This window comes from Dermacentor albipictus, chromosome 1 (assembly GCF_038994185.2).
Source record: "Dermacentor albipictus isolate Rhodes 1998 colony chromosome 1, USDA_Dalb.pri_finalv2, whole genome shotgun sequence".
NCBI classification, from domain to species: domain Eukaryota; kingdom Metazoa; phylum Arthropoda; class Arachnida; order Ixodida; family Ixodidae; genus Dermacentor; species Dermacentor albipictus.
This window is the reverse complement of record NC_091821.1, coordinates 68,517,403-68,545,118: the sequence shown is the minus strand read 5'-3', so window position 1 is coordinate 68,545,118 and position 27,716 is coordinate 68,517,403. Positions and strand designations below refer to the sequence as shown.

Below are 27,716 nucleotides of genomic sequence, written 5' to 3'. Positions count from 1 at the left end.
ACAACAAACAACGACGCGCCTCGTTCCATCCCTGTAAAAGAATGGCTCGTCTAATCGCTGCAACTTCTTCTTAAGGCCTGTCTGCGAAGTCATGAGGTCTGGAGGCTACTTGTGTGGTGGCAGTACAAGCCCCTGTGAATAGGAAATGCAGCTATGCTGGTGATTTTAATTTATCAAGTACGTTTTCTTTCTTTTTTTCTTCACTTTCTTTTTTACCTTCCTTCACACGTTGAACATGCATGCCGGACGTGCGCAAGTTCCTGCCACAATGGTACAAAGCATGCAGCGCTCTCACAGGCAGTGATTAGAGCTCGCATTTTAAATACCTGCCATCGTTCCTTTTCTTTTTTTTTTCTGATAGTAGCAACTGCCATCCAATGTTTTCATTTACAGCACTGTTTCGGGGATTAACCGGTTTGTTAAAATAGCCGTTTCGCTAAATGTTCTCAGCAGCGAGCGCAGGTAGCTGCATGGCGGCCTCCATTCTTGCGGGAAGGTCGCTTTCAAGGAGGCTGCTTCCTCTAGCAGTGAAGCATGGCCTAACCACTCCCGCCAGCGGTCGGTCTCACTTCTAGAATTTGACGCCTTCTTTGCAGTTGAACGACGTAACTGAGTGATTCTTGTTCGGGCTTTTGAAACTGTGCGGATAGATACTCCAAACTATTTCCTCTTTTGTGCACTTAGAGTCCTATCTATGCATGATTCGCACTGGCTCGGAGGTCGCTATACACGTGCTGCCAAGAACTCGTCCATTTTTTCCTCCTGCAGTTATACTCGGAAACCAAACGAGCTGCAATACACCAGAACTGGCGAAACTAGCCACCCGTACCTTCTTACACGGCTTGGAGCAATGAAAGAACTGGCGGCGCTGTAGAGACGACGAAGAAGGTGAGTGACGCCGTTGCGTTGCGTCAGCCGTCTTCGCCCCCGAATTTACCACGCTGATAGTTCCATCGCGAATCCATGCGTATACTTGTCTAGTTTCCGCTTCTCATAGTTGGAAACCTGAAACCTGCTACATGCTTCTACGCCGAAACATACTCTATGTTTATTTAGTTTAGTACAAAGTGTTAAGCTCAATTCTGTTTCGCAAGAAGGAACCCGCTGTGCGGTGTGAAGGGCGGGCGTGAGTGTAGGTGTGGCTTCTTTAGAACCCCTTTTCGCGTAGAATCGCCTTCGCAAGCAAACGGGCACTTACCTAGTCACAAGGAATAAGCATGAGCAATCCTAGTTTTATGCAAAGGGCACTTTGCATCTCTGTGCCGGTGGCACCGCTGCTTAGTGCCCTCGTGGGCAGGCTACATAATGAAACCTTTGATTCGTCGAGTATTAGCGCGTGACGGGAAAACTTCTACAGGCTACCCACACGCATGGCGAGTGTGATAGCCACAAGCTGCGGGGCAGCTAGCATGCACCAGGATGCGGGTCCCATTTTGTGAAAGAGCGACTTTAGCGTATACGCCACAGGACCAAAATGAACCAGATCAGTTTATATTAACGAGGACGCATGTCATATCGTGTTCTTACGGTCATCTACTATATAAGCAACTGGCATGGTTCAGGTTTTGACGTGAAAAGGCCATTTCTAACGCAGTTGCAGCAACCAGGATCGATATAATATTACACAAGGTGCCATTTGCGTTCCAAACCACCCGTTCGCGTTTCGTTTCAGCCTTCCAGAAAAATACCGTCGCTTACCTAACGGATGGAAAGATCACTCGAAACAGTCGCATCTGATGACAGCACGATGCTGGCGCACTGTTTTTAAACATTTTTGTTTTGTTTTTTTCTGGTTTAGAAAAAGAAACGCAGAAAAAGAGAACTCTTGATGTCGCATAGGGTGGGGGCGAAATGACAAATGACTCAACCTCGCGAAAACTCGTCGTTTCCGACGTTTAAATAGTAGAAGCGACAGACGGTATATTGCAGTCGTATAGGACGCTCTAAGAAAAGGCGAATGCCTCGGCGAACGTCGCCAACGTAGCTCGTAGTTCAAACCATGTGTTATGCGTGCCATCGGGGCCGGGGAAGAAGGCGGAGCGGTATAAGACATTCGTTGCCCACGAACGGCGCGCACTAACTGCGCGCCGGAGGCGGCGCCATGTTGAGCTGCGTTGCCCGCTTGAGGCAGAGCTCTCGCATCTGCAGCAGGCTGCCCTCGAGGCTGAGGGCGAAGAAGTCGGATGACGTCTCCGGCGAGCTGAAGAAGGAGGAGACGCAGTACGAGACCTGGTCGGCTCCGATGTTGTAGGCGCAGCCGTAGCCGTCCGGCACCACGGCGCCGTAGCCCACCAGGATGCCCTTGTCCGTGGCCAGCTTCAGCACCAACAGCACCGAGAACAGAAGCACATGATGAGAGCAGGCAAAATCGACGTGCCAAGTCTAACGGGAAGGAGCGGCTATCGAGCTTGCACGCTCATTATAAAAGCTCAGACTGAGGAGTGTATATGCTGGTTGGTGGAACATTAGAAGAGGGACGCGCGAACACAGCGGCGTTCTCTTGTCAGAGCTTATCTGTGTCGTGTCCCTCTTCTAATAAGCAGAGTGCGTCGGCGTCGGAAGTGCTTGGTAGTTGGGCTAGCGAAGTGGCGGGAGGAGCAGTCATTAAAGCCCGCACTGGGCGGTCTGGCTGCGGTGGAAGTCACCTCGAAGTATCAGGGAAGCGACTTCTGCCCTTGTCCCAGTTGACTTCTGACGCCACTGGCGGAAGGCCTAGTTTGCAATGCTATTTTACATATATACCATAAAAAGAGAGAGAGAGAGAGAGAGAGAGAGAGAGAGAGAGCAAATGATAAATGAAAGGTAGGGAGGTTAACCAGGGCTGAGCCCGGTTGGCTACCCTACACTGGGGAAAGGGAAACGGGGACGGAAAGATTAAAGAAAGAAGAGAAAGTCCAGCACTGACCGGCCCAACGACATGTCCTTCTCCTTTTTCTTTTTTTTCTTTTTTTCCCTGGGGCGAAGTTGGCATTGATGTAATGAGTAGGAATAAAAGCTTTTGCTCGGTACAAGCCGGCCGTAATGTGTTTTGTCGTCCTAATTTGCACATGCGAGAAATCCTAGTTATATCAAAGTTCGAAAGCTTTCAACAGGTACATAATGTATGTTGCACATGTATAAAAGCAACCTAGCCATGTTTTTTTTTTGTATGTCATTAATCGCGTGAAATTTAAAGCACATGATTAGGCTGCAGTGTACTGAATAAACTTCGTGCGCTGACACCCTTGTGTAAGCGAAAGAGTGGCTACTCTGGATTGCGTGTCCTTCAAGGACACCCGACACACACATTTAAAGAAAAAAATCAATCCATGCAGTCACATCCAGAGCGATCGCTTTATTTATTACCCGGTTCATTGCACCTATTTTTTAAAAGCCTTTAGCTTTCTTTGGGAACTGCCCGCGCTTTTCTTGTGGATGTCAAAAGTTTTCGTTGGCCGATGCCGAAGCCAGTGCAACCCATCACATCGGTAACCCACACGACCGTGCGATGCTACTAGTAATACCGGTAGTACGGTACCAATATGGTGGTACCGGTGATAAGGGGAGTGTTCTCGCGTTCTTCCCTCGTGACAGCTATAGCGTTTTGAGACGCTGTAGTTTGAGATGCTGCGCCTCTGGTCGCCGACGCTGCGACCACAAGCAGACGTTACACGGAGTTCCGGACTGGTCACGTGTGTGCTAAGTACGGAGGTAAGGGGAGCGTCACATAGTGCAACATAGTGCCCCAAATAACGGCCTCCAAACTCATGCTAAACGCATTTCTTGATACCACCTAGGGTTGTTTCTTTTTTACCAATCGTGGAGGTCTGATTGCTTAATTGGAATGGAAATAGTTAGGAATAGCCTTACGTTATAGAGCCACAGATCGCGATAAGTCACATGCATGTACGTAACGGTTGAAGTGCGCTAATCGGTTCATCGTGGATGAAGGTGGTTCCGCGAGCAACCCAAAAGCTGGCGGTGGCTTCTAAATTTTCGTCGTGCGTAACAAGCATTGCGGCCCCATGAGGCACGGCTATCGACGCATGCGTCTTCTCATACCTGGCTCGTGGACAGTCTGAAGTGGAGGAAGTCGGCGTACGACTTGTCATTGAAGATGGGCGCCGGCGTTTCATGTAGCCTGGCCATTTCCCGTAGTCCCAGTAGGTGGTTGTCCGGTCCTTCGCCGTTCACCGTCTGCGGCAAGTTTAACGCGCGACCGCCATTTTTAACCACCTTTTACCTCTGTCACATAAATTAACGTGTACAGCAATCCGAGGCACAAGACAGTAAGTAGCTCATGAGGAATATGCAGCAATTTTAGGCAAAAATATTATCTCCAAAGCTAGCATCACAATTTTGGGAGCGTATGAACAGCGAAGGTAGCTGCGTAATTGAACTTCGTAGTCTCAGAAAAGTTAATCCTGGTTCGAGGTAAAAGCTCAAATAAGTTTTCTTCAAGAATGAGGTTTTCCTGCAAACAGTTACGCTCACTGCGAAGCGTGTCTGTTGACTGGCTTTGCACATACATTGACACCAATAATGCTGCGCTAATTTGGATTTATAAGCGACCAAGTATGTGATGCGCTAGACCAAGGCTAAAAACAGATGGTAAAGACATTGCGTAGCCAGCGCAGAGATTGCATGAAAATCCAGTCTCGTAGAAACATAAAGACAGTGACACCAGAGAAAGAGAGAAATAGAGAGAGAGAGGAGGAGGAGCAGGAGGAGGAGGAGGAGGAGGAGGAAATGCAGGGAGGTTAACCAGACTGAGTCCAGGGGGAGTGACCCAAAACGTTTGTCACGAAGATTACTAAGAGATAAAGAGGTGCTTTCTTTTGGTAAAACCCTTGAAAATGCGTCTTTAGTTGCGAGTGGGTTGAATGTCAAATGCTTTTGGCATATCTCACGCGCAAGTTGTTCTTTCTTCTTTATGTAATGAATTGGGTGCGAAGTGAGCGTATCTATTACCCTAATTTTATCCGCCTTATCCGGGTGGATGCATTATCTTTTTCTATATGTGGTTATGACTGACAAAAAATTGAGGCTCACGTATCCCCTTAATCTTCTCACTCAAGCTTACGTATATTAATTCCCCGTTGTAGCTTAATTTTATTACGCGTTTCTTCTCTTCTAACCCTACATTAGGGGCCCAACATTGCATGTAAAACGGTTCCTCGATATAATGCCACGCTGAAGTCCTGTTGGTCTATTTTGCCGTCAACAGCTTTTGGCGACCACAATCGCGTTATCTTTTTTTGTTCCGCGTTCCGATCAGTCGATTGATCACTGATCCAACATATCCGCTCACTGCGAATGTGCTTGAATGAGTGCAGTAAGAATCGCATCGGTGTCCGACGCTATACGATAAATAGTGCACATGAGACGCACCACATCCGTGTTGTGGGAAGAGATGGTTAGGATCAGAGTTGCGAACTGGAGTTTTCCATTACATTGCCAATCCATTCCGGAGAGTGTAGATCCCCGTAATTCCACTCTTTTTAACTCTTCGGAATAGTGAGACTTGGACTATTCCCCTCCTGAATGGCTGAGATAGTTCATTACAATGCTTAGAATCCAGTAAATGCATGCGACGTTTTCTCTGTAATTGTTTTATACTTCTAGTGCAGTTTAGTCTAATTGGCAAATTTAATTGTTTTGTAGTCTCGCTTAAAATCAGCATTTAGCGCTCCAGGACTATGGGCCCATTCCATTCCAACTCCATTCCGGAATCTTGGGCTCCCATTCCATTCTCAATCCATTCCAGGTGTTTGAATATGTGGAATGATTCCGGAATCGTTCCACCTCTTGAGTTCTGACTCTGCTACTCTGGTTAGGATAAATGTATTGGATAAAAAGCACGACGACTGAAGTTGTCAAGCCACGGCACGCGTTCGTTTAATTCGCTCTGAGGCAGAAGAGCGTAACTTAGCGACGATATGCGGTCATGATTTGACGAATTGAGAAACGAGAAGTACATAACAGGTACCGCGTTGAGAACGGTTCTGAGCTACTGATAACGAAAGCATGAAAGTCGTTACAAAATTTCAAACCGTGTTTCGGATCATCTTCACGGATTCCGGCGAAAATTGATCTTGTAGCCAATGCATGGCGCGGAACGACGCCAGAGCAACCACCGACAGAAAAAAAAATGCTTCTTTTTTGTGATCAGGCGAGAACGACACAATTAAAGGAAAATTCACTCACGTATGTTAGTATTTCAGTCCCTTTGGCCACTGCCTCCAGGAAGAGTTGAATCTTGTCTTCTTCCTGAGCAAAAAAAAAAATCATGAAACAGGTTCGCGTTTTTTTTAGAGTAGGTATTCAATCTGTGGGGATGCGCGACTCTCACGTGTCCCCTGATACGTTGTTTTCCCGCATAGCTCCCACCTCCTGCAATCCGGCTTTGCCGCAAGGCCTGGGGCCCGTGGCGGCCGGTGTGGTTGAAGCGCAGTACGAGAGATGGCGCGAGTGTTGTGCTGCTAACGCCGCCTACCGGCGGGGTGACTTGGGCGCGAGAAGGCTCTTCCTCTTGGCGGCGGATCGGCAAGGGCCGCGGACGTCCCACGCGTGCACCGATCCATGCTTCTGCGAGACCGTCTCGCGTGGCCTCTTTCGAACGCACCACCGTTCGCGTGACCGTACGTGCGAACGACCAGGCGTTGGGATGCAGCATGGGGCGAACATATTCGCTCGCTATCCGGTCGTGCTGAGTCGGACTTCCGCGATTTGTCGCGCGCCCATCGGCATGTTTTGGGGATAGCAACTCGGCTTTCATGCACTGATCTATGAAAGGTGCAATAAATGCCCTTGTGATTGTTTACACTACTGTGTTGTCCCAAGAGCACGGGTGAAAACACCACAAATCTTATTTCGTAGGTCAGGCAAGTGCGTTTTCGTCGGCGCACACGCTAACTGCTCGGCGTGCTCCATGCGGTGTCACATGTGACATGAAAATGGAGACCTACAAAAGCAAAGTTCGCAATAGGGGATCAGAATATTTGATTGTGGGAGTTGATAGCATTTTTTTTTAAACCAAGGTAGGACATTAAACAGTATAATAGCCCGATCTTGGTGGCGCAACCCACCGCCCCGTTCCAGAGGGGACGCTCATAACATTCATCCATCCGTCGAGCCTTCGCAAGCGAAATTCCTTCCCTGCGTTCTCCCATACCAGACCTCGAGGATCGCGTGACGATACGTCACAGGCCTCGCCTTCATTTTTTTTCCTCCTCGCTTTTTTTTTTCTTGCGCTACGCATTTCCGCTGACAACGTGGCGCGCGAGCTGTTGCCTCGTTCGCGCAGCGCACGATTTTGCGCGCTGTGCCCAAAGAAACATGACTAGCGGTATAATTCAGTTCTACACGAATACCCAGGCAGAACAAGTGGATCGCAGAGCGTGATCGCGCCGCTGAAGCACGGTAGAAAATGACATAGTTTCGGTACCTGCGCAGGTGATCGCATGACCGTGGGAACAAGCAGACGCAGCGGAAGTACATCTCTCTTGCTTCGGTGCGAAGTAAAACAAAAAGAAATGCAGACATTCCGTTTGTGTGTTTTATTATTTCTCTAAACTTCAATTCGTCAACTCAAGCAACAGATCGCACAGATAACATATGTTGTCTTGAATTATTCTCGAAGTCACGTGTCACACGAGCGACGTCACATTGCGGACACGATTACGTAGGCGCAGGAGCCCGACTATGTCACCGTCCCTCTCCGGGCGGATTCGCCGCCAGTGAAGAGAAAAACGGCGTTCGGATTGAAATTTCTGGCGTTTCCGCGGCGCGTAGCGATTTAATTCGTTGCAAACACGATCGTTGGCGCGCATTGTATGCTCTGCGCTTGTCAGCTCAAAATAGCCAGACCTGGTGAGGGGCCCTTTCAAGGCGGTGCTGGCACCCGTGTTACTGAGAACAGCTCGAGACTCAGATGAGAGTCACATCCATGTAGCAATGAAGTGAATAGGATATTATCTACTGTTTTTCATCATCACGATGACCGGCTTTGTCGTCGGTTGCAGATTCCTGCGGCAAAGACCCACCTCACCCGGTCGAGATTTTAACACTCTGCCTTTGGGTACCCATTGAAACCTTATTGCAATATTGCAGTGTGAACGCGTGATTGCGATCCTCCATGGAGCTCGCTCCGGGTGTGGCATTAAGGCATCATTAAATGTAAGACAATGCGTGGTGTATTGACACCATTTGCCTGAGCTGACAGGACATGTACATTTAGAGCGCAGTTCTTAGGCGCCCGTTCCTGGGTTGAGCGTCGCCGTCCCTAGGCGTAACCACGCGAACGCGCTGGCGCCGCTGGTCGTGCGTTCGTCGCCATCTTCCACAGCTAGCTCCCATGCCGCTTATCGGGCCAGCGTTCCCATGCTGCCCCTCTCTCTGCGAAGGCGCTGACGGCACTGGCCCACTGCCAATCCGTGCGGTGATTTCGGTCTCAAATTCTTTGCCTCAATATACCACGAAATTCAAACTCATATCTAGCTGCGCTCAAATTTAGCATTATGGAGCATTGTAGTCGTCTGACATTTTTTTCATCTACTCATTACTCTTGAGCAGTGAAATTGGCATTTTTTGAATGCACTGAACTGGCGTAACTTCGACTACATGTCCCGACCTGCTCGTGTGGCCAATAATGAGATGTGTATTGTGCCTGCAACCAGCGCTAGAGAGCTGAAATATGTGCTCGGTGTTTAGCTATAAGGTCGCTAGTCGAAAACCCGCCCTTCCTCTTCCTCACTTTGGAGGGATATATATGGATAAGAAACACGGGAACTAATATTTGCAAAGGCAAATCTTCGATCCCGTGCTGCGAAAGGGCATTCATCGCTCAATCGTCCCTGTAAAATTATTGTCACTCACTGCTGTAGGGGTTGGAGGACGGACTTCGGGATGAAGAACCACAAACTTGGGAGGGTTTATTTACATATTACGTACAAGGAGGTGAGCGTCAATTAACAGTCGTACAGACATTACGGGCCGGCAGCAACTCGGACGCTGCGGCCCGCGGCAAGAAGTTCGAGAGAGGTGAAACAGGGAAACAGGGAATGTCCCAGAATGCTCAGGTCTCTCTGGAAGGCTTCTTATAAACCCTTCGAGCACTGCAAGTCACGTCATGTTTGACCAATGGGAGAGTCCACTCCGATGACGCCACTTTCAGCCAATGGTAGGCGCCCGTGTCGTGGTGTCACACCTGGCGGCTTGCTGCGGTCTTGCCTCGCAGACTGGCAATGCACTTCGAACGAGGAGAAGGGGAGGGCTGCACCTGCTCCATTGTCGGATGCCCACCTGCTAATCCCGGCGGCGCACGAACTTGTTGGCACGTGAACTTGTTGCCTTAAACTTGTTTGCTCGGCCGCTTCTCTGGAATGCGCTTTCCTGCTTCTGCATTCCTCAATTAGCTGTGCTGCAATCCGATGTGGTCTGCGGAACTCGAAGTAATCGCAGGAAACAGCTCCATATCTAACAGCTCGTCCTCGCCCCGGTTGTTCTGAATGGCCGGTGAACTCAATTCGCTGGCCATGAGGAACGCTGAAAGAAGCTGCAGGGTACTGGGGTCGAGCCTCGTTTGACAACCCTCGGGATCCTGGGCCCTGGAGAACATACGTCAAACAAACCAAACAACACAGCGCTGCACCACGCGTAAGCGCAGGCTCTTCACCCCTGACTCGCCAGGCTATTACTGAGTCAAAATCAACCCTGATCTTTTAGTTCCCCAATTTTGACAAAGCAGTTCCAACCACCCTTCCAAACAGCTATCCATTTCTCCTCGATTGCCCACAAGACCAGACTATTATTGTTGTTGCAAAACAAAAGGGTCGTTGACGATGCAAACAACAATGAAAACAGCCGACCATAACTTAAGTGGCCTAACTACACGAACAGCATGTTTCCAATCTATCGCAGTGGCGTACTTATCGCACGTAATGGTGCCACTGAACAATCTGGTCAACCTCACAAGTACGTAATCACAAGCGCACTAGCCTTGTGGTCACTAAACAAAACGCGTACTTGCGTTGTAGGCAAACTTTTCACTTACGCTTACTCACGTTTCTTCCCTGAAAGTCCTACAGGACACGTGACATAAACGAACAATTAAACTTGCGGGACTTACACACTCCGCAGAACTCTTAAAATGATGCGTCTTCTACTAACTCATTCCACGCACGTTCACTAAAGAAGTCATAATACGGCTGCCTTCCACACACACTAGCAACCCAGTCATAAAGTCTGCTTCCTTTCCTCCACACAGGACACGCGCTAATGGAACTAAGAACGCTTCTCCGTGCAAATCATGCACTCACTGAAAATCTATGCGCTTAACCTTAGAAAATTCAACACTTAAAAAGAAAGAAGGTTAAATAACACACGCGCTTTACGATAGGCCTCTCAACAATAACCTTGACCCTCAGGTTACTCACACACACAAAAAAAAGCCTATCTACTTATTAATGAGCATCTCGCGAGACTACATGTTTACATAAACCTCATCTTTCCAATCACGGAGCTTCTCAAACGAAAACACAAACAAAGCTCAAACCTTACACATTGAAAGAAGTCCTAGTCTCAAATCGCGAAAACTTTCCGATGCTCAAAAATAAAACAAAATAACATTTCACTTCTACGGGAGCTCTCTTGGCTTCCCGTTCCCGATTGCTTACGACTGACTCATACTTTCAGCCTGACCCGCGGTGGGCGCGGCTTGAAAGCTACTCTGGCTGCCGAGAGACAACAAAAGGGCTGACTAACTATCAGCTCCCCCAAGACGTTACGGTCTCCTGCCAATTTGCGTCCTCGCGCCCCGCTTTCAACACAAACTCGATTGACCGCGTCGCTACTCCCCACCTGGTCTCGTCCTGCCACCTTGCGTTTCTTCGAACTGCACGCTGAGCTATGAAAAGAACTACGGAACGACGAGGAGCTTAACTGCCTCGTGCCCTTTGTCCGCGTCCGTGCAGAACATTCTTCGCGGTCCCCCTTTGACCTGTGGCTCGAACGTTTAGGATGCGTCAACATCGTCAGTGACGACCGCACCTTTCTTCTCCTCGCGCCCTGCCCATTTGGGTTTCTCGCCAATTTTGGCGGCGCTACATTAATTACCGTCTTCCGGTCTTTACTGCGCTTCTTTTTACGGCACTTTCTCTTCGCACTCACTTTCATGTCGCCTCGTGCCTCGTGCTGGCCGGTACACATTTCGTCGGCCCGGATCGGTCTCTTGCCCGCACAGTCTGAGTGATTCTCACTTAATTCAACACTTTCTCTGCCTCGACTGGCGGACAGCTCAACCGAATCTGGAACAATGCAGCAGGCTTTACTCGAGTTAGACAACTCGCACTCTTGCGAACTGCCCTCTACTACATTGCCCAGCTCACGCTGTGCATCGGCACACAGCCCGTCGGTATCGATCGCTGTCTCACGCGCACAGTCCGAATGATTATTAACTGAATCATCCCTATCTAGGCCATCTAGACTGGCGGAGAGCCGCACCGATCCCTGAACAATGCAGTTGTTCTCTCGTGAGCTACGGAGCTCGCCACCCCGAGAACTATTCTCAACTGCATCGTCCAGCTCGCACTTCACTTCTGCACGCAGATCTGGCTCTACATGGGTGCTCGCGTCTGTCGCGTCAACAGTACCCTTTTCCTCGCTAGCAACCTCGCTAACCTTACTAGCGACGCACACACGCGGTAACTGTGCCAATTTGTTCGCAGCTGGCCTAGCTGTCTCCACAGTCATCTGTTGGCACAGCACCTCGTCGCTCTCCTTGCGGCCTTTAACGGCCTCTGTTGCCACTAAGGCATCGTTAGCGGCTAGCCTTTTCCCTTCACTTATAAATCGGCAGCCAATCTCACAGGCACTATTCTTTTCGTCGGCTTCTGGCGAAAATCTGCTAGACACTTCCTTATTCTTTCGCTCTGTACTACCTACAGAATTCTCAGACAGCCGTTGTTTCTGTGCCAATAACTGATCACAATGCTGTATCTCTTTGATCAGTGCTGCCTTCTCTCTCTCATACTTTTCCTCTCGCTCACGTTCGCGTTCATTCTCACGTCCGTGACGCTCACACCTCAGAGTAAGTTCTTGAAGCTCCTGCTTCCGTTCATTCTCGCGTTCTTTACGCATACGCTTACTCCTAAGTTCACGACGCTCTCGCAAACGTACACGACGCTCACGCTGCCGTGGCTCCTGTATCACCTCCCAAGCAAGCTTAATGCTTTTCTCATCATTGCCACTATCTTGAATCGCCTTTATGATAGCTGGCGTTTTCATCCATTCGTCCGCCTCAACTCCCAAATCGTCGCACACCAACAACAAGTCTAACCTCGTCAACCTTCTAAGATCCATGGCAGCTGCCCCGACAGGTGGTTAAAACTGTTTTCCTTAATTAATTTGTGCAAACACACAATGCAACAAATTCCCGATTCCCAGAACTATCAAAATTGAACACACAACCTTTGAGTCTGGCGAATCATAAGGAAAAAAACCACGCGCTCACTTACGGTTGCAGCACCCTGCCATCCGGTTCATTCGTCCGCTGTTGCCGGTTCCTCCGGACTCCCTGGGTCGAAGGCTCGCTCCTTCTTCGCTACTCCCAGTTTTTTCGGACCTCTTTCGACGAAGGCTCTCTCTTCTTCGCTCTTCCCGGTTCCTTAGGATCTCTCTCGACGAAGGTTGATTCGTAGCGCTGCCACCAGCTGATGCATTCGGAGGCGATCCTACCGCTGCCAACCAGATGTTGGGGTTGGAGGACGGGCTTCGGGATGGAAACCAAAACTTGGGAGGATTTATTCTACATTATGTACAGGGAGGTGAGCGTCAAGTACCAGACGTACTGACATTACGGGCCGGCAGCAACTCGGACGCTGCGGCCCGCGGCAAGAAGTTCGAGAGAGGTGAAACAGGGAAACAGGGAATGTCCCAGAATGCTCAGGTCTCTCTGGAAGGCTTCTTATAAACCCTTCGAGCACTGCAAGTCACGTCATGTTTGACCAATGGGAGAGTCCACTCCGATGACGCCACTTTCAGCCAATGGTAGGCGCCCGTGTCGTGGTGTCACACCTGGCGGCTTGCTGCGGTCTTGCCTCGCAGACTGGCAATGCACTTCGAACGAGGAGAAGGGGAGGGCTGCACCTGCTCCATTGTCGGATGCCCACCTGCTAATCCCGGCGGCGCACGAACTTGTTGGCACGTGAACTTGTTGCCTTAAACTTGTTTGCTCGGCCGCTTCTCTGGAATGCGCTTTCCTGCTTCTGCATTCCTCAATTAGCTGTGCTGCAATCCGATGTGGTCTGCGGAACTCGAAGTAATCGCAGGAAACAGCTCCATATCTAACACTGCACGATGATAAAACATAAACGAACCCGCAATATCAAGTGCGTATCGCCGTCGGTGCTGCTACATTAGTGCACAGTATCGACGGAGGTCGCCATCGCTTTATTAAGAGAACGTGCATGTTTTAGACGCCGTGAGACGCACTCTGAAACAACGTCGAAACTCCGCGCGTGTCGTAGCTTACCGTGGCTGGCACGGCGTCGCACATGGCCTGCACCCAGGCGAGCGCCTGCGCTGTGGCGGCGCGGATGTTGTCCACGCGGCCCAGATAGAACTTGCGTAGGGACGCGCTCTCGTACGTCGACACCAGTTTGCGGTGCACCCTGCGGGTTAGACGGGGCACGGGTGCTTGCGTTAGGGAAAACGCGGTTCCCGAAACTTATCGCTCCATCTCTGGAAAATACAAGCGCACAACAGACCGTCAAAATCCAAACGTGCGCACGGGACGTTTATATTTCCTGTGTGGAGGCTACTTAACATGAAAAAAGCAGAGCCTGCTCGAGCGACCAATTCACATTAGCGAAGCCACCGCGCTATGCGTTGTTTTATCGCGCAAGGCAATCAGGCTAGTGCATCAAGTTTGCAATTTACAAACATTTAGCGGGAGCCGAAGCGTCATGAAATTGGTCTCGCACTTTATTCCTTGTCGCTGAAAAAGTTAAGGTTGATGTACAAGGCGAGCAAGCTTTGCCAATCGTACGCATCTTTTTTGTACATGTGTGTGAAAACATGCAAGCTTCAAAGCGTCACAGGTTCTCAGGGAACCAGAAATGCGTCTTGCATCTCTATGCCTCTCTGTGGGAAGCACATTGGTTCAGGGATGCTTTACAATTTTTACACGTAATATATTTCATACCCATCGCAGTGGCTCAGTGGTTGTGGCATTCCGCTGCTAAGCGCGAAGTCGTGGATTTGATTCTCTCCAATGGCAGCTGCATTTCGATGGCATTGAACTCCAAGAACGCCCATGTACTTAGGTTTAGGTACACGATAATAAACCACTGGTGGTCGAAATTGGAGCCTTCGACTACAGCGTACCTCACAGCCTGTGTGTTGCCTGAGGACTTTGAACCATAAGATGATGTAAAAAGAAATTGCTGGAGTGGCAGCCGCCGCGGCTTCGTATACCAGCAGAGATGAAGCCACAGCTTACCCATACTTCACCTCTGAAAGAAGGCAACGACAGCTCAAGTCCGCTCACAGCCCAATTGATTTTGGTCTGGTAGTGTAAATGCATCGTTAATTGGAAGAAAAAACTCGTTGTTTCGGCCTAAAATATTATCGTTGATTGCATATATATATGCTTCATTCCCCCCATGAAGCACAGATATATTAAGTAGAGCAGTGTCTCGGGGTTTCGCATGTCCGGCATTTGCAAACGTGCTGATGATCCGATCAGTCGCTATAATCAATGTGTTGTACAAATCCCGTGCAGCTTCTTTCTTTCCTAGCTTATAGTGGCAACGGAGACCACATTTCCGAAAAGGCGAGGACTCTCAACCGAGAGCATGAGCCCAAGTAATAGAACGACTGCAAGTTGGTCAAGTCAGAACAATTTTATTGTAAACGATGCGCAAAGAACGTATTCCTTGCTTTTGTCCCCGATTTCGTACGCATCACTTATTATGAGTTCAAGCAATACTGACACATTTAGGACAGATGAAGCAAATAGCGTTATTGCATTTCTTGCTGCCTTTCAAGTCCGTCAAACAAGCGTGCCCGTGATAGAAAGCCTTGCTATTCCGGCTGGTGAAAGAGAGGCGTTCGTATACGCAGAAATCCCACGAATTTGTTAGTGGCTCATTTACCGAAGTAAGCGCTCAGGAAAGACACTCGCAGAATCTTCTGGGGCTCGCAGGCGTGAATAAATCTTGAAGATAGTTGCCATTGTCATCTTTATACTTTCAGAGGAGATGAAGATGGTTATTGTCCGGAGAATTTTATGAACACCACGCCAACCCCAAATAAGCAATCGTCGTTGGAAACTGTCTCGCGTGTTTCGACGGATGATAGTGGCTGCACGATTTTGTATACTAGAGGACTTGTGTACTCCAAGATTATTGTAGGACAGTTGCGCTGGTTACCCTACCGGAGCGAAAGAGCCAAAGCTGATTAGGCGAACTCGTTTGCGTGAGATACATGGGCCAATATTTTGTAGCGATGCCTTGTCCGATGCTACTCTTTTTCGTGTCTTTAGAACTTCATCAATGGTGAGAGAGACCCTCTGCCCGCATCATCAATGGGTTCAGCCGGACGTGAACGATGGATGATTAAAGGGAATAGAATCGAGCGGAAGGCATCGCCATAATATCGCGGCCTTTGTATTCAGAGCTAAAGAACCAGCTCTCTGCTGATTGTTTTGCTGATCTTGATCTTTATAACAAAGTATAGTTACATTGTTGTGGATAACGTGTGCACAAAACACTACACACTTTGGTTCATAAAAACATTTCACGACGCTTGCTAGCTTTGCTTCCTGATAAAATGTTTTGCGTGAATGTTGTTGCTGCCCATGCAGGGTAGCATTGAAAAGTAGCAAAATCATTTGAGTAGTTTCTTTTTTTTAGAAAACAGCCGCATGCTCGACACGCACATGATCCGAAAGTATCCCTCCACGGCACCGTTTTTTCTTATGCAGATAATTTAGCATTCGTGCTCTCGTGAATATTGTGCACGTTCTCTATTAATCCATGCGCTGCACTGAGCGCTTTTGCGGGGGCTGTTTTTGTGCCTTCTGGTGTCTAGAGAAAGGCTTGTTATAGTTTGTGCCCTGTCGTGCATGACTCCTCAATCCTCAAAGGTGGCTGAACGGGCATGTTCGTAACGTTGCCTCTTTCCTTGGCAGCGTGACGATTTACAGGGTAAGTACGTAAAAGAAAGGCCATAGCGTGGCATTGAAGCTTGGTTTATGTGCGCAATAAAACTTGTTGTAAATCAGCGCTCTTTTCTGTAACTTGTCTTACTTACCATGTAGATCGTCGCGCTGCTAACGTTCATAATCCTACTTTAATGATATATGCCAGGTGAAATACTACAGCCGCCCGCACCATATGTCGACACATTCGTCTTATTTGTGTTTATATATATATATATATATATATATATATATATATATATACATATATATATATAAGGTGATCCTGATTTACCACTGTTCTTACTATTTCTTCAATGCTTTTTAACAAGAACTTGCACTTGAAGGAATCATTCATCCAGTGATAATAACTTGTCAAGTTATCTGTATAGTTAAAGGCACAAGTTTATTGCATGCCAAACGCCATGTTGGTTAAACATTTCAAACGCTTATATTTTGTGAAATATTACGAACACGAAAGTAACTGGCCCTTACACAACTGTTTGCGTTCAAAATTCGTCGGCTCCTTATCAGGAGCCCAGCCCTGCATGCATCGCTGGCTAGAATTCTTACATCCTTGTATTTGATGTCGTAATATAGTTTTATGCAATATTATATGACAGGTACTGATGATTTCCGTACAAACTTCCGAAAAAGTCAGCAGATGTCATCAAAAAGGCAATCTGTTTAGGAAGATTAAAAAGAAATAGTTGTCTTAACATTCGTCTAAATGCGTCTATTTGTCGAGATTTCGTTATTGTTTCAGGCATACTGTAGCTGTGATGAAAAATAAGATAAATAGTAAGCGCAGGCGAATTTTTCTAGGACGGTCGCATTGTCGTCTTCTTTATGCTTATGTGCTCAATAATTATAATTTTTCAGACTTGTTGTTGATTGCCCGTACGTGTACCAGTACTTAAGACGGTCAATGGCAAACTTACTTGTAATATGTGAGCTGCAGAGCCAGTTGTATGTACACATCTGGACTGATGCGTTGCTCTTTGATGAAGTTCTTTCCGTAGTTGGGAAAATGCAGAATGTACAGGTCGACATCTTCGGCCAAGCTGCAAAACACATTGCAAAGGTGTGATCGCTGAACAGCTTCTACGTTTCGGTAGCTCGCATTTCCTAGCATCCTCTTATTAGCCTTGAAACTCGCTGTTCAGGGGCATGCGCAGTGGCATCGCGAACTCCTATTCCGTGCCACAGAGAGCAAGTGTCGGCCACTTTGTTCATTATAGCTCGAAAGAACGCACAGCACGTGGAACCCGGCGCTCGGAGCGCTGTTGTCAATTTGTTTCGCTCTCCAGTCACCGCATACCATTCCGCCAGTATGACCTATGTATCTAAAATGCTGTACGAGTCCGGGCCACAAATTTCGTAACAAGTAGAAGAGTAGTGGCTCCGTATTACTAACATCAAGACAGTGACGAAAACAATGGGATTCTCGTGCAAAGATTTAGCGTTATCATGACACGACCGTCGCCCAAAGCCGGAAGATTACTATGACCACGATGGGAAATCTTTCTAGTAGGTAATTTAAACTGTTTTCATTTCACGCCATACAACGATTACTTGATGATTGGTGTCAATTTTTTAGTATACCAGTCGTATATGTTGCGCTGATAAAAATGCTTGGCGTGTACGTTGTTGCTACCATCGCGCAGCTGCTGGTGCATCATGCTGCTAGTACGTAGTTATTTTTTTTACACGAAGTAACAACACCCGTTATCAAAGACGAAAGTCAAATGCCGGTTTGAAGCTGCCTTGAAGCGCTCCTGCTGGGTCCCTCCGGCGTCTCTGTTCCTTCAAAATTGTTCCTCGCTCAGGATGACATTTTCGCTTGGACCAATAATGGAACCCACAACAGACTGGTTTCCTTGTGTGGGAGAATCAAGCAAATTCAGCAGCGCACCAACAAAAAACCCAGTATGAAGCACCCGTTGATTGCACATGGCTGGTTGAATCGAGCGTTCGACGTGGCACACTGAGCTCACCGAGCGCTTATTAGTGAAAAACCTGAAAGATCGAAGCTGTTGCGTCGCGTCATGTGTACCGCATTCTTTCGTGACAAAGCAGGCATGCACGAGACGACGACAGCAACGAACACTGCTGCTCATTTTCCAATGCGTCCTTGGGTTGCGTGAACAGTCAACCTGCTAGCATGGCCTCTTGCACTCAGCTGACGTGATCAGTGCTTTCTGACTTTAGATACAAGAGGCATTGGTCAGCTCCAGTACCAACCAGCTCGCTCAAACAAACGAGGGAAAGGCGGGATTTTCATAAACTGCAGTTCCGGTGAAGAATATTTGCGCGATTCTGAATGCGAAAGGTAGAAACAACTGCGTTTTCTTTTTTTTTTTTGCTAAGTTTTCTATGTAACAGACGTATGGGCCAATGTATGGGTGAACAACGGGGAAGGAGCGTGACCCACGTGTTGATGGCCTTGATGGCGTCCTGGAGGGCCTTGAGCACGTCTTCACCAAGGTCCCAGCTGAGTCGCGACACAGGGTACTGGGCGCACAGGGAGCTCGTTCGAATCGAGGGTGACGCAGGAGGAGGTGTCTGTTGCTGCTGTTGGTACTGCTGCCTGGCGAGAGGAGCAGACCACGCTTGTGTGAGAAATATGCTGGTGTCTCTAAGACTACAAATAGGCAGGATCAAGAATGTTTTTTCCCTACGGATTGTGTTGAGCGATATTTAGTTTCGAGCTAGTTTGTCAATGACAGCGAATTAGACTGAGACAGAGGCATGCTTTAATGGGTGCTGGCGATGCTTGACTGTCCATACGCCCAGCATGGTACTCCAGATGAGAAGTGTGACGCATGAAATGACCCACTCATACACGGTGGCCTCGCGGACAAAGGTGGGGCAAAAGCACCAGCACATGGTAACTACAAACTGACATTCCACTTCACTTTACTCCTTGGTGAAGTAGCAGCACTTCCAAGTTCCTTTCTCCGCTTTTACTTTCATTAAACATTATTCTGACTGTCAGTATCCGCAAGCTTCTATGGGTAATTCGAACCTACTTTGTTTTTCTTTGCTCCTTTTTCTTTCGCCATTTAGTCCTTCGCTCCGCCCTCAGCAGTGTAGCCAACGCACAATCATCGGACAGCCAGTCGCGAGCTAAAATTGCAGCTCCGGACTCAGATGATTTTGGCAATTGCTCCAGAGAACAGGTCCATGTTAGGACATATACGGCTGAGCTATAACAGAAAAGAAAGGGAAGGCTACGATTTAGATAGGCGTGGGAACATGCGTCTCGCGTGCATACTTGCAGCTTTTAAGGGAAGTTGTTTTTGCCCCATTCAGAACTTTGGTTGTGGCATGTGAGGTACATTATGATGAAATAATAATAATAATAATAATAATAATAATAATAATAATAATAATAATAATAATAATAATAATAATAATAATAATAATAATAATAATAATAATAATAATAATAACTTCGTGCACATCAATATACAAGACTGGTATGCGACATCGTCTGAATCCTTAGCCATACATTAGTCAATCCTTTAGGTATTGCATTCTACCTACAGCTTTTACTTATGCATCTTGTAGAGCTACGCTGCGCTGAATCCTTTTGTTGTGAATTGAACTTCTTTTTAAATGACTCATTTCAGTAACTCCACTAAAGTTCCTAAGGATCATTTAGGGATAGTACCAAGCAGTTACTTTCAATTAAAATGCCTACTTCTTGATTTGGTCAGAGCAGCACGCGTGTTATAGATACGCGATCATAAAAGTGTTCCTTTTTTGCATGCGATTATCAATAATTGGTAATTTCACGCACTTTCAAGGGGCTGTGTGTCTGTCGGGCTGGGTCTCTAATCGTCATCCCACCAACCTGGGTCAATGGGTAGTCCGTGGGGTTCATGTTTAAGAAAGTTGCAAGCAGATCAAGAAGATGAATACGAAGGGCAGAGAAAACAGACCTGGTCCCATAGGTACAGCAACGAGCTGCTGTGCTGAGAGGACACGATTGTAAACTAACCATCGGACCAACTTTCGTCACTGGGTATATGCCACTGGGTATGTGTCGCACTTCACTGAACCTCCTCCTTCGATGGAGGCGAAATGCAAAAACGCCCGTGTCCCGTGCATTGAGGGCACGTTAGTCACCCACTACACCGTGCCTCATAATGAAATCATGGTTTTCGCACGTAAAACCCCTATATTCAATTCAATTCAATTCAATTCAGTTCAATGAAACTCTTTCAGGCACGCTTCGGTAACTGTATAAGTGCCTATGGGTTTGTGCCGCTCTTCCAAGACCTCTTTGACGCCAACTTGGGCCACTGGTGAGTGCCGCTTTTCAATGACAAAAAAAAACATATTTCTCGGGTGCAGGGCAGATTTGATCTCCCAATTCTAAATAAACGTGGCTTCTGCAGTAAGACATGGTACTACGTTGCTTGGATGCTAATCGCATTACCATACAGCTCCCGATACAGCTTTCTGTTGCACGATACGTGTTACATAAAAGTGTTTTTTTCCGAGCGTGAAACAAACCCGCGAATGCACACAAAATGCGTCGAGCGGCCAATCGCGCAACTATCTTGCGTGTATTCGTGGGCTTCTTTCACGATCGGAAAAACGCTTTTATGGAGCACGTATTGAGCAATAGAAAGCTGTATCGGGAGTTTTTCATGTTGCTCTAAGCTTTTCTCATTGACATTTTTCATCTAGTTATAATATTTGACAAGTTGATTAATTAATTAAGACTAACTATGTAATTTGGTGGAAGGAAAAAATAATCTTCGTATCTACAAGCGACAGAAAACAGCATTACCTTGGTTCTGTCCAGCTATGGGGCATTTACATGTTTTTAAAACTTTTTGCATGATAGTTGGGACACCCTGTATATTGAGACAATCTTGTCTGAATATGTATTCACTCAAGCGCTACGCATTTATTTCGCGGCGGCGGCGCTAGATGGCGCAACGTGTTCATCTAGAAGCACAAGACAGGAACCCGGATGCATGCACGCCTCATACAAGATGCGTTTAGATGATGGTAATACGGCGTGTAATACGGCATTGCTTGAATGCTAATTGCAATAGGGTCGGCATTCATCGTGAGAGGCGTTCTGCCGGAATTTCTTGTGCGTCAATAAACGCCTTCATTGAGTCGTCGTCATGCGTTAATGCTCATGACCGATCTTGGCAAGCGAGTCTCACGACAAAGTGGGCTCACACCGGAGGCCGCATATACCGTATATAGCCGAAGCAAAGGAAGTCGCAGAAAGACCACTACCAATTCTAAATAAACGTGGCTTTCGCAGTAAGACATGGTGCTACGTTGCTTGGATGCTAATCGCATTACCATCGACAGCTATCGTGAGATGGGTTCTGCCAAATTTTTTCTTAACTATGATCACATGAGACGGACGCTGGGAGCAAGTCAGAGTTTTCTATGCACGGAAAATTGAGTTGACAAAATAATGACAGGATTTAAATATCAGCGCTACCTTTTTGGTGCTATTATTGTCCACAGTACAGCTAGTTTAACACTACACACCTGGGGCACGAATTAACAAAGCTTTCCATTCTCAAAATATTTTGTACCGGTGGCCCTCCGCCTTCGCTAATATGCCCAACATTGCGATTGGCTGGCATCTAATCTCAGCAACGCTTCTAGCTTAAAATGTTTTTATGACTACGAACTCTGATTTCTTTTGTTCTTTGTAAACACTTGCAATAGTGAAGTTACATGCTTGCACACTCACATGTGCTGAAGGAACTCTTCAGAGAATCTGAGAACGGTGATTCCTTCCGAGGCCGAGTGCTCGCAGATGATGCCGTTGATTCCGTCACGGCTGACGACTATCTGGCAACCGGTAAGCGGAAGGTCGAGCAGGAGAGAAAAAAAAAAGCAGAATGAGCGATGTTGACAGCGGCAGACAGCTGCTTATTATGCTCACAGCAAAACGAAAATCCGCGCTTTATTACTATATCTGCATCGGACGTAGTAGCAAAGAGTATAGTGAATGAGGCACTGTAGATCTTTCGACACCTCTGAAATGCGTCGGTAAACTGCACCGGAGATAGCTATCGCTTTCACTGCCAGCCACTGCTCGTCGGTCATCCTTGAACGACGCTCCTAAGCAGCCACCGCGCTCAGATGATTACGAGCCGCCTTCCCTTCGGCCGTCACACGCTTCTTGGAAGCCATGCACGCTGCAATGACAAAATGAATGCAGCTGCAGGTGCTCCGCGCCCGATTTGCCTGTCTCGCGAGAGGCCACCTTCGCCGTTTGAATATGCTGCCGCCACTCCTCGCCGCGTTCTGCTCTTCACCTCGGTACCCTCCCCATTTGGAAGGAATCGCCAAGGAACAGCACCAGTAATCGTCATTGAGACACTGCCTTATGCATGTATCGCTGCAAAGGCGTATCAACATACGCATGCAGACATACACAGAGGCGCACGCACACGTACTCTAGCACGTGTGATGGAGGAGGATGAAAAGGAAGGAAGTAAAGGTAGGGGGAGGTCAACCAGACACACGTCCGGTTTGCTACCCTACAGAGAGGAAGGGGTTTAAGGGAAGAAAGGAGAGGGAGGGAAAAGGCACTATCGGTGTGAGTACATGGGAATGTCCATAACTTCACGCCTATAACAGACCATTTTCAGGGACTAAGATTCTTGGACCATGGCCGCATGCGTCGCAGGCTTACAAAGCGACGCGGGCACTGCTACATTACATGAAAGCGACAGGCCTCAGTGACTGATTATAGCATGTGTGATAATCTCTGGACGAACTGGTGGGCTAGTTGGTTATACATGTCAAATTGAACACAGCACACAATAAATCGACAGGGACTGACAGAGTAATGACAGCGCAGAGCGCTGTTGCGAACAGACTCGGTTGCGAATAGACTAGGTTGGGTTGTAATTTTCCAGAAACGAGGTGGGGTCACTGTTCGCACCTGGCGCACTTCCGATTGTTTTGTATATGAAGCGACATTTTGGGTGCGCTGACAGCATACAGACACGGAGCATCACGGCGATTTGCCCAAGTGATCGCGGTTAAGGGCTACTACGTGATGTGCAAGCTATTGCCTGCAATGGTCATTATTTACATGCGACGTTGGCGTGGTATTTCCCTGGGCAATGTCCAGCCACCCCTGATCACGTGGACATACTTTAACGCCAGAGGTTATATAGAGGCTTAAGAAAGAAAGAAATTAAGAAGGAAGAGAAGAAAGACCCAAAGAAAAAGGCCTGATGGGTCGTTTACCTGCATAAACTTGTCGTACCAACGATTGGCGGCGTTGCCATCTGCCACCGAGCCTCCGTGTAGCAGGTGGGCCGCCTGCGTTCCCAGGTCGAGCGTCACAGACTCGCGGCGCAGACTGGCGTAATGGCGCCGCAAGCTGCTCAGCGGCCGGTCCAGGCATACCACAAATAGGCACGTCTCTAGGCTCTGCAGCGAGCTCTGGTTCACGTTACCTGCACCGCCAGCGACAGCCACAACGTGGTGAGTTCCCTCGAAGCGACGGACTGTTTTCGCTCTGGCGTCCAAGGGGGAGCAAGGTACAAACTCTCGCGTCGTCATCATGTATGTTTCCAGCACTGTCTGTAATCAAGACGCCGATGGTATGAACGAGTTGGGATAATTGACGTTCCCATTCTGATCATCTCAAGACAATGTTTATGTTGTACTTGCGTGCAAATGCTCATATTGACATAGATTCTTAAATAAAGAAGTTACTGGGAGAGAAGAAAAGAAAGAAGCCCGGAGTTTATTGCTGTAAAATTCAATAGAATTGCTACAGCCGATAGACGCACGTGTTCTCGCGTGTGGTATTTCTCACCGTAGCTGGTGCTGCACCCTATTTATCATATGGCTATTTTGACTAACGTTCGATATTCACTGTGCACTCCGTGCGTGGCCGTCACGGGACATAAGAATCTCTTAGCGCATGAAGGCACTCGGTGTCCTGAGTCCTGATGAGGCAGTCAATTGGACACCGGTCTTCTATAAATAAAATGACCCATGGTCTTAGTAAGTAAACAGTGCTTAGGCTGGCAAGGGTGTAAATGGGACCAAGTCAAGCACTGACTTCCTGAAATTGTATTATTAGCAGTGCTGAATTTACAGCCTATTGAAACAGTCCCCATCAAGGAAACATTTTTATAATGAAAAAGCAGTAACCAAAGACTAAAGAACATATACTAAAACCTTGCAGCATCAAGATAACCTGCCGCGTGATGTACCTTCCTTCGAGAAAGCTGTAGTTCTTAGGCTGAGATGGCTATGGATGGCTTGATGACGCACACGCCATATATGATTGTGCCATTTGTACTGCTTCTTTTAGCACCTCTATCCCCACCTTGATTGTGAGCTTGAAGTGAGCTTGATTGTCCACTTGTGCGCAGCATTAATGACTCTGCGAGCAAAATTACTTCACGTGGGGTATGTCTCGTTGCTCAATGGATACCTTCACACGTAGGAATCGCCGGCAATGAAGAGGCTGATCGGCTCGCTTCAAGTTGCGTTCATAACAACTGTGACTGCCCAGAAATTACGTGCAAGTTTGATGACGCTCGTCTGTTGATTCGTCGCCACCTACTCAAGCAGCATCCAGATCAGCGCGTCGCAAATGGAACGTTCCCGCCCCGTGTTAGTGGTCGAGGTTTGCCTCGTCGCGCTAGAGCACAACTGCTCAAGCTGAGGGTTGGTTGCGTGAACGTGCACGAACGTTTATACAGACAAGGGCGTGCGGAAAGTCCATTGTGTACGTCTTGTGGCTGTTACGAGACACTTCAGCACCTTATACTTGAGTGTCCTGCTTTGAGTGCGCAGCGCATGTCACTAGTGAGAAACTATCATCTCCTTGGCCTGCGGTGTGCGACACTCGAGGAATGTTTATACCCCAGTGGCTGTGCATCTAAACGTGATCAGGCCCATCGCGCCTTACTAACCTTTATAGACCTAACTAACTTAGGTTCACGTTTGTAGCATGAACATTCGACATTCAGTTGTAGCGTGACCTTTAGTGACCGGCCCTACTGTGTGTGATCAGTACTGTACCCTAATGCTTCTTCCTTCGAAGATGGGAGGTGGCGGGTTCAAACACCTTGTAGTGCATATTGTGAACCGGTGATTACGTGCAGGTGATTACGTGAAACGGTGATTACGTGCAGCGTCACTTGGCGTCTCTTCGTGGAGAACACAATCAGCCGCGTAGCGAACTAGCCATGGACGTGGTTGATAATTGTGGAGGCTGTTCGACGCGGCGTCACTTTAATTCCGGCTGCAGAGTTCTACTTTAGTCTTTAGATTTGTCCTGTTGCAGTGTTCTACTTTGGTCTTTAGATTTGTCCTGTTGCTCTCCTTTCCTTTTTCCTTTTTCCTCCCCTCCTTCCTATCTTCCATTTCTGTGTTGCTGTCGCCTCCCTTCAGAAGAGTAGGCAGGCGTTGTGCCCCTTCCGGTGGCAGTTGCCAGCCTGCTCCTCGCTATCCCTTTCCTGTTACCTGTGTATATGTGTATATGTGTGCAAAACAAATAATAATAATAATAATCCCCACCTTTTTTATTCAGCATAGGTGAATGAAAACAATTTACAATTGCCTAATAGTTTGAATGAGGGAATAAGGAGAAAATGTCAATAGAAATCCGCGCGTAAATGCTTCGCTAGCATTCTTTTGCTACAAACGTGGTAGGGAAAGACAGGTGCGCAAACGCAACGAGAAACAGTGAGAGGCCACAACAAAAAACCTCCCAGAAGCAAAACAAAAAAAAACAGCCAAAACAAGCCGAAACAGGAGATGGCCCGTGACCGCTTCCACTTCAGTGAATGTACAGTTTGCTGCATTTACATAGCATCGCTCTTTTACTCAAGTGTACATCGTTCTCAGTGTGCCACAAGGCCGGCATATCATGGATTGCGTCCAGTTCTCCAAGCGATCCAGGCAGAAAAGGCCACCGCCAAATTTGTATGTACTCGGTAAAATGAGTGCTTTATACGAAGCTTTTTTTGCCTACCTTCGCGGCATTTGGTCTGTCATCTGTCTCACCGAGGGAAAGATTCTGAATGGAAAAACAAATTACGCCTTACATAGTGGGTTTCAAACTCGGGTACACAAGCCCGATGATGTACCCATTAAATAGGTTGCAGATGGATGAAAAAAAGAATGCTGGATAACAGCTGTAGCAACTTCTCTCGATGCAAGCCAGTGCTTTGAGACGCTTGGCCACGTGAGTCCCATCTCATAGCAACAATAATAAACTAAAGATAGAAAAGAAAAATGAAGGCACATGCAGCCGCGCCTCCATTTATTCAGAACAATATTTACTTAGCTCCCCTTCTACAGTTTCAGCAGCAAGCTCGCTGCGTCTGGAAGGCCGTGTTCTCTAAAGGTTTCCTTATGGAAGCCGAATGTTTATATACTGTGGTCACTGGTGGCGCTGTGTCAGCGTTTTGCAAAGTGCGACGCCATGGCTGCGGATGGTTGCGGGACGCGATCGTCGCCGTCAGGGGTATCGTATTGTGATGCACCGTCTCGTCTTACCGGCTCACTGAAAGGTTCGCTTACGCGGATTGCCGCATTGAGTTGGCTGGGCAGGATTTTAATTCATTTTGTTAGCCAATGTGCGAAGCTAGCAATTCTGGATTTTTTGTGTGCTTTCTACTGACCGAACCCGCATGCACACGCATGGTTCTTTCACTCAGACCAGCCTCACCGACGCAATGGTTATCCCATCATGATCAGTGAACAGGATTTCTCACGTCACAACATTGATGGGTTCGGAGCCTGCTGCCCTCCGAGTCGCCGTTCATTTTATTAACCGACAATCGGCTAATCGGTTATTCGGTGACTCAATGGCGGCCCTACAGTGTCTTTTCTCAGCTATTCGTTGGAGAGTCATGGTAACAACTCGAATCGGAGGTGCGAGAGACGGACCACCAAGCGAGAGAGGAACACCTGAATTAAGCATCGCATGTTCAATCCACGTGTTCAAAAGATGTTCCCGAACTGCATGGTTACTGTTGTGAACACGAGAACAGAAATTCATGCACTCACTGCGTGCCAGCTTGACGTAAATGCCAGCCCATGTGCGCCTCTGTTCGGTAGTGAAGGCACCTACGGAAGGCTGCCTCTCGGAGGGGTCTTTTGCTTGTTGCTTGATGCTGAGCAGCTGTCGCGTCAGCGCCTCCACATCCAACGGGCCTTGGTCGAGGGGAATGCGCAGCTTGAAGAACTGCGCACAATTAATTTTTGAGCCAATGAAGATAATTAACACTTTCGATTTCAAATCGCCATTGGCTGGCTGTAAACAGGTAATGCGTACTGTTGGTATATAGTCATCCTGAGTCAAATACGGATAAAAATACCAATGACGCACTACATACTTTTATAGAAAAAATTTACTGCATGATTCCTTTTCAATTACTGGAACTTGGTGGCACCCAAATTAACACTTCGTCGAACCGGAACACTTAAAAGCGATAATAAATAATCGGTTATTGAAAAATTTGTGCATGAGACCTGCAATCGGGGTCATGCTACTGTT

The 27,716-nt window shown here is 47.6% G+C and overlaps 1 protein-coding gene across 3 annotated transcripts in view; it reads right to left on the bottom strand.

Annotated features, from left to right (window-relative positions):
* Nucleotides 1-1,168: 1,168 nt before the first annotated feature.
* LOC135906732 (choline O-acetyltransferase-like) overlaps nucleotides 1,169-27,716 on the bottom strand; it is a 134,099-nt gene continuing 107,551 nt past the window's right edge. For all 3 annotated transcript variants that reach the window (XM_070522016.1, XM_065438317.2, XM_070522012.1), the window contains 9 exons: nucleotides 27,227-27,404; nucleotides 23,435-23,646; nucleotides 21,921-22,021; nucleotides 18,615-18,770; nucleotides 17,122-17,244; nucleotides 13,511-13,649; nucleotides 6,187-6,249; nucleotides 4,042-4,176; nucleotides 1,169-2,316 (listed from right to left, as the gene is read on the bottom strand). In XM_070522016.1, the coding sequence (XP_070378117.1) occupies nucleotides 2,077-2,316; nucleotides 4,042-4,176; nucleotides 6,187-6,249; nucleotides 13,511-13,649; nucleotides 17,122-17,244; nucleotides 18,615-18,770; nucleotides 21,921-22,021; nucleotides 23,435-23,646; nucleotides 27,227-27,404 (1,347 nt within the window). In that variant the 3' untranslated portion in view covers nucleotides 1,169-2,076. The remainder of the gene's footprint in view (nucleotides 2,317-4,041; nucleotides 4,177-6,186; nucleotides 6,250-13,510; nucleotides 13,650-17,121; nucleotides 17,245-18,614; nucleotides 18,771-21,920; nucleotides 22,022-23,434; nucleotides 23,647-27,226; nucleotides 27,405-27,716) is intronic.